Below are 15,284 nucleotides of genomic sequence, written 5' to 3' on the forward strand. Positions count from 1 at the left end.
CATCAGAGGGTCGACACAAGGACATGTGAACCCAACGGTTTGAGCAACAGTCCAATATTCAAACCAGGGTCACTAAAAAAATGCCGGGAATCATTAATACATTAATGTTTTCATTGCCGTTTGTCTGCCTGTCAGAATCCATGCTCATGAAACTTGGTCGAAGACGGAGGCCTATGGGCCAAGGAAGAACTTTTGGAGCAGATTCGATTTATTTCGAGGTTCTATAATATTGATGTTTTTTCCACATTCTTGTGGAGCATAAAATACCTCTGAGTTTGTGTAATGTGCTGTTGCAGCTTGGTTGATTTTCAGGGGACTGTTGGGCCTTGGTGGAGATATGAGTTCGATTTTTGATCCAGGACTCGTGAATGTTATTTTGACTTGTGCCCAACACCCCTTAGTATTTGTGGGAAAAGCAAACCACGGATAACGGCTGAATGTCAAAATGAAATAGATACGACCTTAGGTTTCTGTGTTTTTACTGCAGGACTGTGTTTGGATTGGCAAAGCTTTCCTGGTTTACTCTATAGCCGGCGGTGGGTCTCAAATGAATTCACCACCGCTGCCAGAAAATTCAATCTAACAAAAACTTAACCCTGTTGAAATCAAATAAACAGACAACAGCAAAATGATCTCGACATATGTGCTCGTATGTAGAAGAAGTGCAGGAAGCCAATTTGAACACAGACGTTCCTGCAGGGGTCGGAGTTCAGGATCAGGGAGTTCAGTGCCCTCGCTGCAGCTGAGGTTAAAGAAGAGGACGTGTTGCAGAGTGAGCTCGATGAGAAACGTCATTAATGTGAAATACAGCATTGTGTTTTTTTTTTTTCATCCCATGCTTCAGAAACCATCCATGTGCAGGAACTCACATCAACTCATCCCACTACTGCTGAGAAACCAGCCTGGACTTCATGGCGGGATATTAATGACTTGTGGCCCAGAGTTGTTTATCTCTCACTCACACACACACACACACACACACACACACACACACACACACACACACACACACACACACACACACACACACACACACACACACACACACACACACACACACACACACACCCTCGTTTCACAGCCTGAAATAAAAGGAAATTTAATGTGTAATTGAAATATATAAAATCAATAATAATTTTTTGAGTGCACATTTAAAGAGACTCTACTGGCTATACTCATATGCACTATATTTTTAATAGTGCCTATTATGATACACTTATTATGCAGGTTTATCTTTTAACTTGTATTATCTATGAATGTGGACAGATGTGTGTGCAGGAATGTGTAAATTCCATTGGACTATTTTGTGCAAAGATAATAAAGCTCTCTGATCCTGAAGTTACTTGGATCGGTTCGGCACGGACTCATTCTCGGACACGGATTAGACTGGAGAATCGCTTCGGTCAATATTTCACAGAACGGCAGGTTATGTCGACACGTGACCTTTATCAAATGTCAGATGAAATGTTGTCCGAGTCGGATCCGACAAACCTTCCTCCCCGACCATTGTCCACGCTGATTACTGACATTTATGATTAGGTACTAAGAAAACTATAAAAAGTGCAGTTGTCAAGCCTTTATTGCACACGCCCACACGCAAGCACATTCTCCGTGCAGCAGATGGAATTACCTTCTGCTCCATCACTTAACACTTCCATCACGTCCAGTCTCCATTAAGTCTGGAGAGAGGATTTCAATCTGTGTCCTATTAGGAATCGCTCTTTGGATCAATGCAGCATCCGGATATCTCACAATTAATATCTGTCTATAAGCAGCGATGTGGAGGAATGCTCAGGAGATTGGACAGGACGAGAGGAAACAGGCACTCGTTGGAATTCAAGGAAAACACTCGGTGTACATTCAGATTTGACTTTTAGGAATTTTCACTATAGGGAAGGAAAACATCCCAAGGTGGGGGGGGGCGTCACATTGCAGCAAAAATAAATAATTCATTAGTTTATGTTTCAATGTAGGACTTGTATTTTGAAAAGTCATAAATGAACAATATGTAACCTCGGGCCGTGAGGGGCCCCTCAATCAATAACCACAACAAAAAACCGCGTGAAACAGCTTGGGATCATGGGAGTTGTAGTTTTCACTACCATTGAAGAAAGTGTACCTGGCACAACTCAGGCTCAAATCATGTGGTTGTGTTTTTAAGTTTTACTCATGTTACCGATCCTGATCCTTCATAAGTGACCAATACAAACAGTGTAAGGTATAAATAGGCGACTGACTGATTAGCTCGCAGCGCGTTTCTCCTTCGCCATACGTTAATGGCATCGGAGGTTTTAGCAGAGAGGAACAAAGCCACAGGTAAAGACACAAAACTAAATGTCCCATTACCTTGGATAAAGTTGAGGATTTGATCATTGTTTGAAACATTATGGATGATGTAAGGACACAAGTCTACTAAATAAATAACAGTGAATTTGAATTTTAAAGAACCGTACATGTGTGTTTGATGTAGGTAATATTTTAATGTAGCTATTCATATGCATCTTCTGTATTTTGTTGCTCATGAAAGCTGTTCTCCACTGGTAGTGATGATTATTTCAGTAAGTTATTTTTCACTGTGAACTCACCTTCCTCCTTTTAAATATTTATTGGGCAATATAATATAGAATAATATATTCGGATAGTGCCTCAGCTACGCCAGTGGGCAGGATGACAATCGTCATGTTTGTGAAGCATCACTGTGCAATTTAAATATTCTGAGCAATATTTCACACACACACATATTCATTCTAACTTATTGAGTTACCTTTATGAGAGTCTCCGAGTGGATTTAATCAAACTGCTGCGATGATTGAGACTCACACACGAGGTGTTTGATTAGAGCCATCAATGCATTTTACTGGCCTAAAATAACTTTAAATAATAAACTTAATAAGTGCTGATGTCAGGGGACATTTTTTCGTATGAGGAAGAAGGTCATTCGCTGCCAAGCAAACTTTTTATACGACTCCCCTGCACCACAAGCCCTGATAAGAGAATATCTGAAATTCAATTTTTTTATTCTGACGGTTTCATCTGGATTCAATCTGCTGGTTTCTTTTATCTTAATAACCAACAGGATTTGTGTTAAACTCAAAGCAGCACACGCGAATACAATCACAATGTGTCACATGTGAATTATGATAATGTGAAGACATAAGCAGGGAGTTTTGTTACAAATTCCCCTCCTTCCAGGATGCACGTGTCGGTACGTGGCCTTGGATGACTTGAGGATCACAAGTACAAATGAGTGGTCTGATCAATAAGTGCTGCTGGAGTTTCCCCTCTTTTAAGGCCGACTACACGTGGAGCAGTCTGTGCAGGTTAGGACTGAAAACTCGTCTGGTGTGACGACCGGGAGGAGAAAATATTCTGCAACCACCTGATTGCCTTGTTGAAGCCGCTGTAACCCACTCCTCATCTTCAGGAGCAAAATAACACCACTGCTGCAAAATCAGAGGCCTGTGATCATCTTCAAAGAGACATGCACATCAAAGCCAGATATTAACTTCATCTCAGCCTGAAAAAGTTTTTGGGATCCTGTGTGACGGAAACTAACTCAATCCAGAGCCGCAGATGGAAATCTCGAATCATGAATGATGTGTTTCAAGCAAAAGGAAGATGCACGGGCCATAATTTACGGGGCTGAATGGTTTCTTTGATTGCAGAAGTTCTTCTCTTGTCCCTGCTTGACAAAGAAAACCTTTGAGGACGCAGTTGTCAGCCTTTCCATGTTGCATCATGAGAGGAAGCGCTGGTGGATTCCCAGCGATGGCAGTGCTGCTGTTGAGGGCCGTCAAAGTCAGAGGGATTCTCAAAACAGCTGGGACCATCGGATGTTTTGAAAAAATTCAATAAAATACTTGTTATTGCCGATATAGAAATAGGAAGAGTTATGTTTTTTTTAGCAACACTGTACAGACCTTGATGGAAAACCACGGTGCTGCATCCAAAATTCTTGCCGTGAGTCACCCACAGAAGTTTCCCCGACACTTCAGACGTATACATATTGCTCTTTTGTTGTTTGGCTGGAGAATTATTTGTTCTCTCTGAATGTGTTGTTGACAGCAGCAAAACATAAATCCTCCAGTTTCTCAACTGGGACGTGAGGAGCATTTATCAGTGGTTTGAGTTTAATCTTCTCAGCGAACCGCCAGCTGGAGCCTCACTGTGCTCTCTGCAATCATATTACCCCGATTCTATTAGTTCTCCATATACTTGACAAAAGGATTATCTGAATAACCCCTAAACAATCTTACATGCATTAGTTTGTTTACAGATTGGGTTACTCACCAGAGGGGGCGCTCTCGCACTCCTGTAAATTGCACTTCTGGGTGCTCTCAGGCTGCGGCTCGTGGTCGCACTGTAGTTGATCCACTTCTTCTTCTGTCTCAGCCTTAGTGTCGACACATTTGATGAGTCGATGCTGAACTCCGCCGCCACAAGAGGCCGAACACTGAGGAGAGAGGAAAACATGTCGTCTGAGCTTTACATTGTCAAAACCCGTTATTTATTTTATAGATTAATCCCATCTGCAACATTATCAGTGTTATCACATCCTGTTTCTCTCTGTTCCAGTTATTATCTCGGCCAAGGAGATTGTGTTTTTCACCTGCTTCTGTTTGTTTGTTTGTTGACTTATTTGTCAGCAGGATTATGCAAAAACTACTGATCCCATTTCCAGTAAACCCAGTGGAGGTTTGATTCCCGTGAAGAACCTGTTCAATTTTGGTGAAGATGCAGATTAAGAGGCAAGATTTGTTTTTCCACTTTCTTCAACAATTTTTCTCACAAAGAAATAATTCAGTTTCATTCATATCTCCACTGTGAGAGCTCAACAATCATGTGTTAATATTGTTCGGGCCTTGGCAGATGTACGTGCAAGTTCTGCTACTTGTAGTATAGTATTCATTCTTGTTTTATCCACTGATTGTTTGAAAGGTGCAATATACAGTAAATAAAGATTGATTGACAGCAGTTGTTTACGCGGATCTTGTGATCGCATGAGTTCAGTGATAATTCTAATATAAATGCAGCAGTGGACATGTTTTAGCTTAATTAAAGATTAAAGATCTTAGACTCTCGTGGTTGTTTTGCACCGCTGATGTGTTCAAAGGATTAAAAAGACTTAAAGAATTAAAATACCTGCCGTTTGTGGACACAACTGATATTCACACAACGTGATTCCCAGTGTGGTCGGATTATTTCGAAACAACTGCCTGTAGCTGTTTGATTGTGTGTTAAAGTTTGCCTTTCCCACATGAGGAACGCAGTCGGACATTGTCCTGGTCAGACATGGGTAGAGCCTGCAGGCGGCACGGAATTGACGCATATAAATTCCACTGAAGAAACCACGTGTTTTTGTTTACTGCACAGCGACACTGGTGTTGGCTCTTGTCACCAGAAGCTCTCAGTTCTTGCTTTCCCAGTTGACATATTTGTCAATGTCACTTTTTCATTCTGACATATTTTTCTTCCAGTTTTGCGTCCGAAACTTCATCAACGCACCAACTCGCTCACTGTGAATCTTCCTGCCGTGTTCTCACATGAGCGCTTTGAAACATTGTCTGGATATCTTACATGGGGGCTGGCAGGAAACGATTAAAAAGATGGAACCAGTCTGGGGCAACTGATTCGGAGATTAACATTCTCACTCCAGAAAATGTCAGGGAAATCTCTGGACTTTTACTGAGCAACAGTGGCACAATTCTCCATATTCCATGTCAGTGAAGTTACTGTTTTATGGTGAAATACTTATATATAATACTTAATAATACCGCAGTGAATCAAAAGGGATAAAATGGATTTTGGGGAAATTACCCACAGATATATGACATTCTATCATCTATGCTTTTCAAAAATCCTGCCTCCACTACTTGATGGAGAAAAAAGAGGTTAGTTGAGTCATTCAGAAAAGTCAGTGTGTTTATTCTAGCGGAGCAATGACGGTGAAGCAGAAACTCAGCTTGAGAGGATTTTGCTTTAAAACCGACCGAGTCTATTCATTTATTTTTTGTTGCTCCTCCGGGTTCAGGTCACAGTTTTATTCAGCTACTTTAATCCAATCACTTTATCTGAAGTTCTTTCTCTGGCCATTCTAGAAACAGTCAATACATTTCTCTCTCTGTCGCTGCCTCTACAATGGATTACTCCACCAAATGAATATCACAGTACGTTTAACAGTTGACTGTATCTCAGTGAAATGCTGTCTGGTGGTTCAAGGTTAAGTCTCAGGGTGAGAAATGCATTTAAAAGCCAACTGAAAACATACTGTACAGTACAGTATATACATGTGTGAGCTAACAGGATTAATCCAATCAAATGAGTCCAAATTCTCTCGCTGTCTTTTCTAGATCCTGTCAATAAATTATCTCCATCTAAAACAGTGGTCACTGACTTTTGACTTTACAGTGCAAAAAACACGGAACACATGCCCAATGCAAGTATTGTAAATGTACTGAAGGGTTTCTTAAAACAGTGTGTGTGTGTGTGTGTGTGTGTGTGTGTGTGTGTGTGTGTGTGTGTGTGTGTGTGTGTGTGTGTGTGTGTGTGTGTGTGTGTGTGTGTAGTAGTGTACCTGTCCCCATGATCCAGTGAGCCACTGAGCACACGGCTGGCTGTGACATGATTGGATGATGCTGGGTTGAAGGTCCCTGGCACATCGTTCCTCTTCTGGACATGTGACTATACGCTGCTGCTCACCTCCTCCACACACCTCAGAGCACTGAGCGCACACACACAGACACACACACACATACACACAATGGCGTTTGCATGAAGGTACATACTGTACAATTTTGATTTAATTGCTCCAGGTTTCTATAGGTGTTAATTATTGGTTGTCCACAATGACACAATTAAACCATCACTCCATTCTACAAAATCACGACTGCTATTTGAATTGAAAATTAAAAACATAAGGTTAAAAAACCTTATGCATTAATATAACTATAATGAAATGTGGGTAAAATAATGACCGCCGCCAAAGAGGTTATGTTTTCATACGTGTTTGTTTAGCAGGCTTCAGCAGAAACTACTGGACAGGTTACCACGAGACTTGGTGGAAGGATGTGGTGTCGCTCAGGAAAGAACCCATTCCATTTTGGTGCAGATCCAGCTAAGGGGGGGGATCCAGGAACTTTTTCCACTTTCTTCAACATTGCAGGAGAGGGCTTTTTTCTCCAAAAGTAATTAATGTATCATGATGAAATAAATCGTGGCGGGGTATGTGCTCTACTTAGTACAATTCCAGTTTAGGAAAATTCACCTAAAACTCAGGTTTTTCAATTACACGTTTTAGTACTACCTATACTTTCTACTACAACGACTGCTGCTACTCACCTGACCCCAGGAGGAGGAGTACCAGTTGAGACAAGGCTGAAAGTCACAGGGTATTTGGGTTTGAGGCCTGGAGGACATGGCCCGGCAGTGGAAAGGTCGGAGGGGCCTCTGATCCCTCATGTCAAAACACTGGACCTCTCGGGATTTAACGCCACCTTCACAATTCTTGGAGCACTGGGAAATTACATGGATGACAGTTAATCACAGAGCTTTAGCTACTGGAGCGTGTAAGTGTCCAGTACGAGTGAGTCTAAGAAGCTGGAGAACTGAGGACAGCTTCACGTGATGGACGAGCAGCAAATATGTCTTCAAGGCTAAAAAGCACTTTCAGGACCTTTGACTTACTACACCTGGATGACCTCTGACCTGACTGACTCAAGTCTTCTTTTAATTATCATTCACTTATCCTTTATTTAACCATGAAAGTTCCATGTCAGGGAGCTCTGGTCAAGATGGGCAGCAATGAAGTTTAAAAAGTTTCAAATAGAAATACAAGAGGGGACAAAAAACACAAACATACACAAAAGAAACGTACTTAAACACAGCAAACAGATTAGAAACAAATAGAAACATAATTTAATCAGTGGCTGGAATTAATTATGGAAAATAAAAGGGACCCAATAAAAGCAACGATATCTTTGTTCTATGAAAAGATGTTTCAGATGTTTTTCCAGGTGTATTTATAGACTTATACCCATAAATAAGAAATAACTCAGGATATCTCTGTCTGACCACCTCACTTTTCCAGTACAGTTTATCAGAAATTGTCTTTTCTAAGCTGTATGCAATTTCTTTTTTATTCCTCATCTCAAACTGTAAATGGTCTTTTCATCTGACACAATATTCTTTACAATCTTTGCATGCCAACACTTCACTGCACGTCCAAGGACAGGAAAAGATAAGAAGACCTGAAGTGTTTGCCACCACCATATTGTTTTTGTACTTTTTGAGCCTGACTCAGTGTTAGATGATGTGCGACATAATAAGATATTTTTACAATCCAGCAATTTTTTGGGTGTATCAATTTCAATAAAAAAAAGTAAAAGTAAAACAATTCTCATATCATAAAAAAAACATTCTGGTCATAGTCTCACCTTACTCCATTCCCCAACTTTCCACATGGAGCAGGGGCGGAGGTAGCACCTCTGGGCCGGTGCGGGCCTCTTGGCTGGGTCGCAGTCGGAGTCGGAGCCAGTGCTGCAAGCCAAACTCCTCCAGATCGCACCGAGGCCACAGCTGGTGGAGCACTGTATCACCAGAAGGACGGTTACACCACTTAATCTTCAGGATGCACAATATGCCTCAGTGACAACAAGGCAAATCATGTGGAGACTTTTTTTGTGTGTGTGTGTGTGTGGGGGTTCCGGTTTTCGGATGATATGCAAATAAATGCAAATTATTTCAATCCTATGTCCAACACAGCAGGGGTGAGAGTCGAGGGGATCATCGATTACACTGACATGATATTGCATTAGCTCTTGGACAGATTGTGTTTGATAGATTTCAGATAAATGTGAGCACAAACCAAAACTGGAGGCTGCGCTGGCATGATAAAAAGCAGATGTGACATAAACAGTGAGACACAGCTGGGTGTGGAGAATGTGCAGATTCACTCACGGCGCTCCAGTTGCTGGCGAGCCAGTGGGCAGCGGTGGTGGGTGGCGTGGCAGCTGAAGTTTGGGCAGATGTCGGAACTGGAAGACGTGGCCTCAGAGGAGGTGGATGAGTTGACTCCACGTGTTTTGCGCTGAACTCAGGGGTCGTTGCAGAGGTCGTCGGGAAGTGATGAGAAGATCCAGGGTCGCCGTTACCGCTGCTACTCACCATCGGGGGAACGAGTATGTCATTGTAGTCGAAATCAGCTAAATCAAAGGTCGGAGGTTGGGATGTGGAGTCGGTTCCAGTTGTCTCAGTGAAAGCAGGTAGTGTCGGTATCTCTTCCGTCGCAGCTGGAAGGAAACCAGCTGGAGGAGGTCGAGTGGCTCCCTCCAGGTCTGTAGGAGGTATGATGTTTGTACCAGTTAATGATGTGGAGTCATCGGAGGCCTCTCGGTTACCTGAGGTGTGCAGAATGGGAGAAGGGGCAGGACTCGAGGCTGTGCTGAGGTCAAGGTCAGAGACCCATGACTCTCCCTCACTAGTGGCATATACCGCGTTAAAATGAGTCTGATCCGAGTTCAGATCCTCCGATGGGAAGGTAGTTGGAATTAACGTTGGTCGACTGGTTGTTTGAGGTATTTCTGAAGCGCGCTCATCCAGCTGGACTTGTGTCTTAACATGAATTATAGTTTCTGGTGTGGGAGGTTCTGGATTCTCCCCGTAGTCTGATTCTGCAGAGATATCTGGACCTGGTGTTCTTTCTTCATTGTAACTGTATGCGTCATAATAATAATCACCTTTCTCCTCCTCCTGTCTGCTCACTGTTGTAGCAACAACAGTGCTAATAACGGTTTGGTGTCTGGGAGACGGAGCAGGATGTTTTGGAGTCACAGTGACATCCTCAGTGTGAGTTTCTTCCTCTGTGAAATAGTCGTAGTTATTGTCATTCTCCTCCTCGTATTGTCTCCGTGTCACATCCTGTGTCGGCTCCAGACTGGGCGTTGTGCTCATGTTTTCAGGCCACCACACATCGTCCTGTCTCTCCTTTGGCGTTTGTGAACGCTGAGTTGTAGACGACGGCGGAGAGCGAGTAGCAGACACGGGCAGGAGATAATCTTCCGAGAAATAGTCGTCCAAATTTTCAGAATTCGTTGATGCAGACTCGTTTCCTGCTGCGTTTCCACCGTCCTTCACATTGTCCACGTTTGAGCTCTGCGGCTCTTCAGCGTTCACTGTGTGGGCAGTGGCCTTTGAAATTGTAAAAAGGTCTGAAGCAGCCGTGGGAGCTCTCGTACTTTCCACGGGGGCGTTTTCATTCGTGCTGCGGGTTGGCGTGTCCTCCTGTGGGGGATCCAACCTGCGACTGTCCTCCGAATCTTTCCCATCGCCCTCAAAGTCGTCCGACAAGTCTTCATGGAAGTTGATGAAGTTATAGTCATAGTAGAAATCATCCACTTGGACAGGGTTGTGATTTATATTTTCAATGTTGTTGTGGTAGTGAAAATCTCCCTCCACAGCGTTATTGAGGTCATTATGAGTTCTCGGTTGGGCTCTGGTGGTGCTGTATTTGGAGGGAGGTTTAACTTGGGGTATGGAGTTGATTTCATTGAGCACCTCTCTGCTCGGCCAGCCGCTCCCCGACCAGTCGAGACCTCCGAAGTTATCCACAACCGGCAGACAGTCCTGAGTGTTACAGGAGCTGACGGCCACAGGTTTCTTTTGGGGGTCGCAGTCGACGCCTGTGTTTCTGGAGCAGGTTACATCACGGCGACGAACTCCAGCTCCACAAGTCAGTGAGCACTGCAGGAGAGAGGAGAGAGAACAATGCTGATTATGTCAGGAGCGCCATTGGTGTTTCTCCAGGATTAGAAGTTTGGTTATCAGAGTGTCGAAAAAACGGAAACAGACAATATTCTATGAAATGGAGAGTGGAAAAAATTTGAGATTTCCAGAATTAAGTCGTAATATTAACGAAAATAGTCATAACTTTAGGCTACATGTTATTAGATATCAGAAGATCAGCCTGACGCCTACGTTTAAAGCAAGAATTTGAAGTATCGCAAGTTATTCTTAAGTACAGGTTTTAAAAATAATGTAATACTTAATCTTTTGACTCATCAGCACCACATATAAGTATCAGGACTTTGAGAAACAGCGTCGGAGGAAATGGGCTTTTTTGAGAAGTAGAAAACATTTGGCAGACGACTGCGATGTTACATCTGTGTGCCACTAAAATAGATTTCGTAGTTTGTCATGAAGTGAGACTGCTAATCAAGATTTTAGATCCAGAGGGAGTAGAACTCCAGCAATCCTCCCAACTGGTTATGTCCTAAATTAAATTTGTCTCGTAATATTAATACTTTTTCACTCAACGATTCAACCGATCATGCATTTTAAAAGTAAAACGAAAAAGTAATGCAACTTTCTTTTTACATTTTCTATTTATATATCCTTATATTTATATAACACATCTTAATGTAAGGAGGTGCTGTCAAAGGACTCAGTGAAAGGTCTGGCAGCAGTGCAGAGACTCTTCCTTTAATAGTTCCTGAACGAGTCTCGACAACCTTACAACCAATTAGGAAAGAACAAAAGGTGGAGGTGAGAGCCTGCGGCAGTCAATCAATACGAGAACACGCTTCTGGTCAAATGCTCCTCTCACACCGAGGCTGTGAGCTCGTTTCATCCTGAGACTGAAGGTCGGACCTGATGATGGTGAAAGGATCACCAAGTCATTACAGTTCCTCCTGCCCAGGGACATAGCCACGTGTAACACATTGAATGGTACCGGAATGTACTTGCTGGTGGTTACCTGAGGAAAAGTCAGGGAATAGCGAAACGATAATTAATCCTGTGTGGATGGAGAACGTCTGTAATGTCTTGCTGATTTGTCCAAGATAATTGTTGAGATATTTCCGTCTGAGGCAAAGTGGTGGACTGACTGAAATTAGGTTCCCTCGAAGCCGTGGTTGAAAATAATGAGACAGACGGGCAGAGTCGGAGAGATCAGACCTTCGTTGGGAGGTGTCATGCTGCAGATGCTTTAAATACACCTCAGAATTTCTCTCTCGAAACAATTTCAGGGGATCTAGGTAAAGTGGTACCTATATCCCCTCCAAGTGTTCGCACATACTCCTGGGGTGTGAAACAAAAGTGAAAAACCTGCTTCAATTTCAAGAAGTATCTTAGAAGGTCATTCATTTATTTCTGTGTCGATGTGTTGGGAGCAGAGACGGATACGAAAGGAAATTCCTTCAGGTTAGTTACCGTTGTGTTCACATACCTGAAGGACAGAAGTGAGCTGCAGAACAAAACATCATGATGTGTGTGTGTGAGCCACAGTCACATTTCTAGGATTTTTCATTTTGAAAAAGATTAAGTTGTGAAAGTTCATAATGCAACTATAACTAGAAGATGAGACCTTTTCACAGAATGTCCCTGCTGACATTTCCTCCTTAATGAAACACCACATGGCTGCTAACAAACCGGACCCTTCACAGACCCAGACTCACCTTTGGCCAGCTGCCAGTGGTCCAGTCGGCAGGGCAGGGGATGTCTGTGTTGCAGGAGGACAGAGACTCAGGTTTGGACATGTGCTCACAGTCACTGGGCTGCAGGGCTTTCTGCTCCTCCACGCTCACGGCCTGGATGCAGAGCACGGTCCTTTTAGCCAGGCCCGAGCTCCCACAGCTGGCTGAGCACTTCTGCCACTCCCCGACCCACCATCTACACACAGACACACAAACATCTCCAATTTACTGTCATATTGGCACTCAGCAAAGAGCAGTCCCCTATACCAACAGTCCCCTTACATTTAATCAAGCTGCGACACATCGAACACACTTGTTGGATTTCCACACGTGTCCCCTATTAGAGATTATTAAGATCTTTGGCCCAATATCTCATTCTTCTACCAGGTTTAGTGGAAATATGTTGAGCATATTTTTTCCCCACAATCCTTCCTACAAACAAACAAACACGCAAATTAAATTACAGATGTGCAAATGTATATCGACACACAAGTGCAGCAATAGATGGATATATGTGATAGTGATCTATAGCAATGGTAAAGCTATATTATATAGAGTACCATTTTTTTGGCCCCTACCACACAATGTCAACATTGTGTCTCAATAATAATAAATCAGAAACATAAAAATAAAATGAGTTTCTCTGTTCTCTCAGATTTCCACAGCCCAGGGGTCCAAACAGCAAAAGCTCTTTAGTAACATGATGCGATTTTGGAACAGTGGGCAAAGAGCCCTGCAGAGATCAGACTGACAGGGGGTGAGAAGGTGGCAATTAAAAGGCAGGAGCCTGATTGTTCAAGGCAAACGAAACACGGTGCACATTTTCAGCTGCTCAGTGACACGTTGCGACAAAGTCAAACACCGACAACACAAATGATCTATTGTTAAGATCCTCCTTTTGTTAAAGGGACAGAAAGAGGACCAGACTGAGACGTTTGAGGCTGAAAATGTTGGTGATATTTTAATTTGAAAACTCAGCGTGACTGAACGTTTTTTTTTATAAAATTACCAGAAATCATATTTGGTATTGGCGTGTGAGACATTTCATGTGGTGAGGTCATTTTACAGCTGCCCCGTAGCTAATTATGCACAGTTGTTGTCCTTCGTCCCCACTACACGGAAAATGTTTTCATAATAGCCCTAAAACCATTCAACACAAATAATTACACATAAAACTACTGATTTACTAACAGCGTGAATATAAAACCCTCAAATCCAAAACACACAATATAGCTCCTGCTGTTCACAGATGACAGGCACAGAGCGGTTTGTCCATGTTCATCAGCAAACTGGATTGAACTGGATTTCCTTGTGGGTTTGACGGATCACGACAAATACTGAAAATAAAAAAAATATATATATCTTACATCAAAATAAAAGAATAAAAGTCACACAATGTTCTTTCACTTCTCATCTGCAGCGACGGACCTGACACCTTGACGTGCCTGAGAGGAATCGGAGCCGTTACGGCCGCACGTTAACAAGCTGCTGCTGCTGCTGCTGCACTCTGGTGCGATAGAAACGTGTGGGAGTGGAAATGTCTGAAGAGCGGTGATGCTTTGATGTCAGTGCAGCAGCACGCCAACTGTGACACTTTACACCTGTCACGTTTGATGGGAAGAAATCTCTTCACGCCCTTTCAAAACAAGAGTGGAGGTGTAAACAAGTCCAGGATAAATGGTTGAAGTGGATAAAAACGACAGATAAAAAACCGACAGATGGACAGAACGCAGGCAAACTGAAGAAACATCTGTTTCGTTGTATTTGGGCGTGCGGACAGTTTAAAGATGTCAAGCCTGTAACCAAAAAGTTTGTTTCAAAATAAATCTCACTGGAACCTGAGCTGTTTTTTTTATATTTATATTTATAGGCCAGAAAATGTATAGCACAGCTCAATGGATGAGATGAATGTTATCGAGCCTTTGATTCAAAACGATAACTGTTAACATATTGAAAGGCTGAACAGCATTATTAATTATATGAAGAATTTAGATTGAACCGATGATGAAGGTAACAGCCAACTCTGGTTGTTAAATAAAATGGACTAATAATTAAAACAGCATATTTTTCTGCTGTACAATCACATGCTACATGCTCCTCTGCAGTTGGGTTCGGCGTCTTGGATAATTAGCTTCCATGGCCACTGCAAAGTGTTTGGCTCCATCAAGGGTTTCAAAAAAATAAGCGTCAACTCACATGGCTGGACACAGCTCCTTGTTACAGCTGGTTCTGTTATCGTCGGGCCGGGTTGAGGGGTCACAGAACTGCTCCTCCACGATCCCAGTTGTCTTTTCCACACAGTGAACAATCTGCCTCTGAACACCTGAAGCACCAGAGGGAGGCGAGAACAGAAAAATACAAAAAACCTCAGGAGACACCACTGGTATGTGATTCAGAAAGAAAGAGAAATAACATGACGGAAGACACAGCAACACATTTCTACTTCATAGAACCAGGATACAAAACCAAACACCGCTGAGACATAGATAAAACATGGCTTATGGCTTTTAAACATAATTAAAAACAATAATTCTCGCGGGAAAAAAATGAATGAGTCCAATGAATCCACATTTTATTAGTTGTAATGATGAAACAGTAGCGCAACTAACTAATAACCAATAAAAATGTTTTCCTGCCTCAGTGAGTTACTATCTATACTTTAATATTACAGACAAGTAAAACAATGTTTGTTTGCTGATATGAAAACTTGTGTATTTATTTTTATATTTTATGTAAAAAATATCCTCGTAGTTCAAGATTTATATATTAGGTTGTATATTTTTATTCATTTTATATAGTTATTTTAAGCTTATGGTT

The 15,284-nt window shown here is 42.3% G+C and overlaps 1 protein-coding gene across 1 annotated transcript in view; it reads right to left on the reverse strand.

The window, feature by feature from the left end:
* Positions 1 to 15,284, reverse strand: part of LOC118105182 (A disintegrin and metalloproteinase with thrombospondin motifs 7) — a 69,005-nt gene that overhangs the window by 5,235 nt on the left and 48,486 nt on the right. Inside the window, exons 17-23 of the mRNA XM_035152701.2 lie at positions 14,664 to 14,790; positions 12,450 to 12,663; positions 8,956 to 10,737; positions 8,433 to 8,585; positions 7,339 to 7,512; positions 6,575 to 6,721; positions 4,291 to 4,453 (exon numbers count right to left, since the gene is read on the reverse strand). Of these exons, the coding sequence (XP_035008592.2) occupies positions 4,291 to 4,453; positions 6,575 to 6,721; positions 7,339 to 7,512; positions 8,433 to 8,585; positions 8,956 to 10,737; positions 12,450 to 12,663; positions 14,664 to 14,790 (2,760 nt within the window). The remainder of the gene's footprint in view (positions 1 to 4,290; positions 4,454 to 6,574; positions 6,722 to 7,338; positions 7,513 to 8,432; positions 8,586 to 8,955; positions 10,738 to 12,449; positions 12,664 to 14,663; positions 14,791 to 15,284) is intronic.

Source organism: Hippoglossus stenolepis, chromosome 1 (assembly GCF_022539355.2).
Source record: "Hippoglossus stenolepis isolate QCI-W04-F060 chromosome 1, HSTE1.2, whole genome shotgun sequence".
NCBI lineage: Eukaryota > Metazoa > Chordata > Actinopteri > Pleuronectiformes > Pleuronectidae > Hippoglossus > Hippoglossus stenolepis.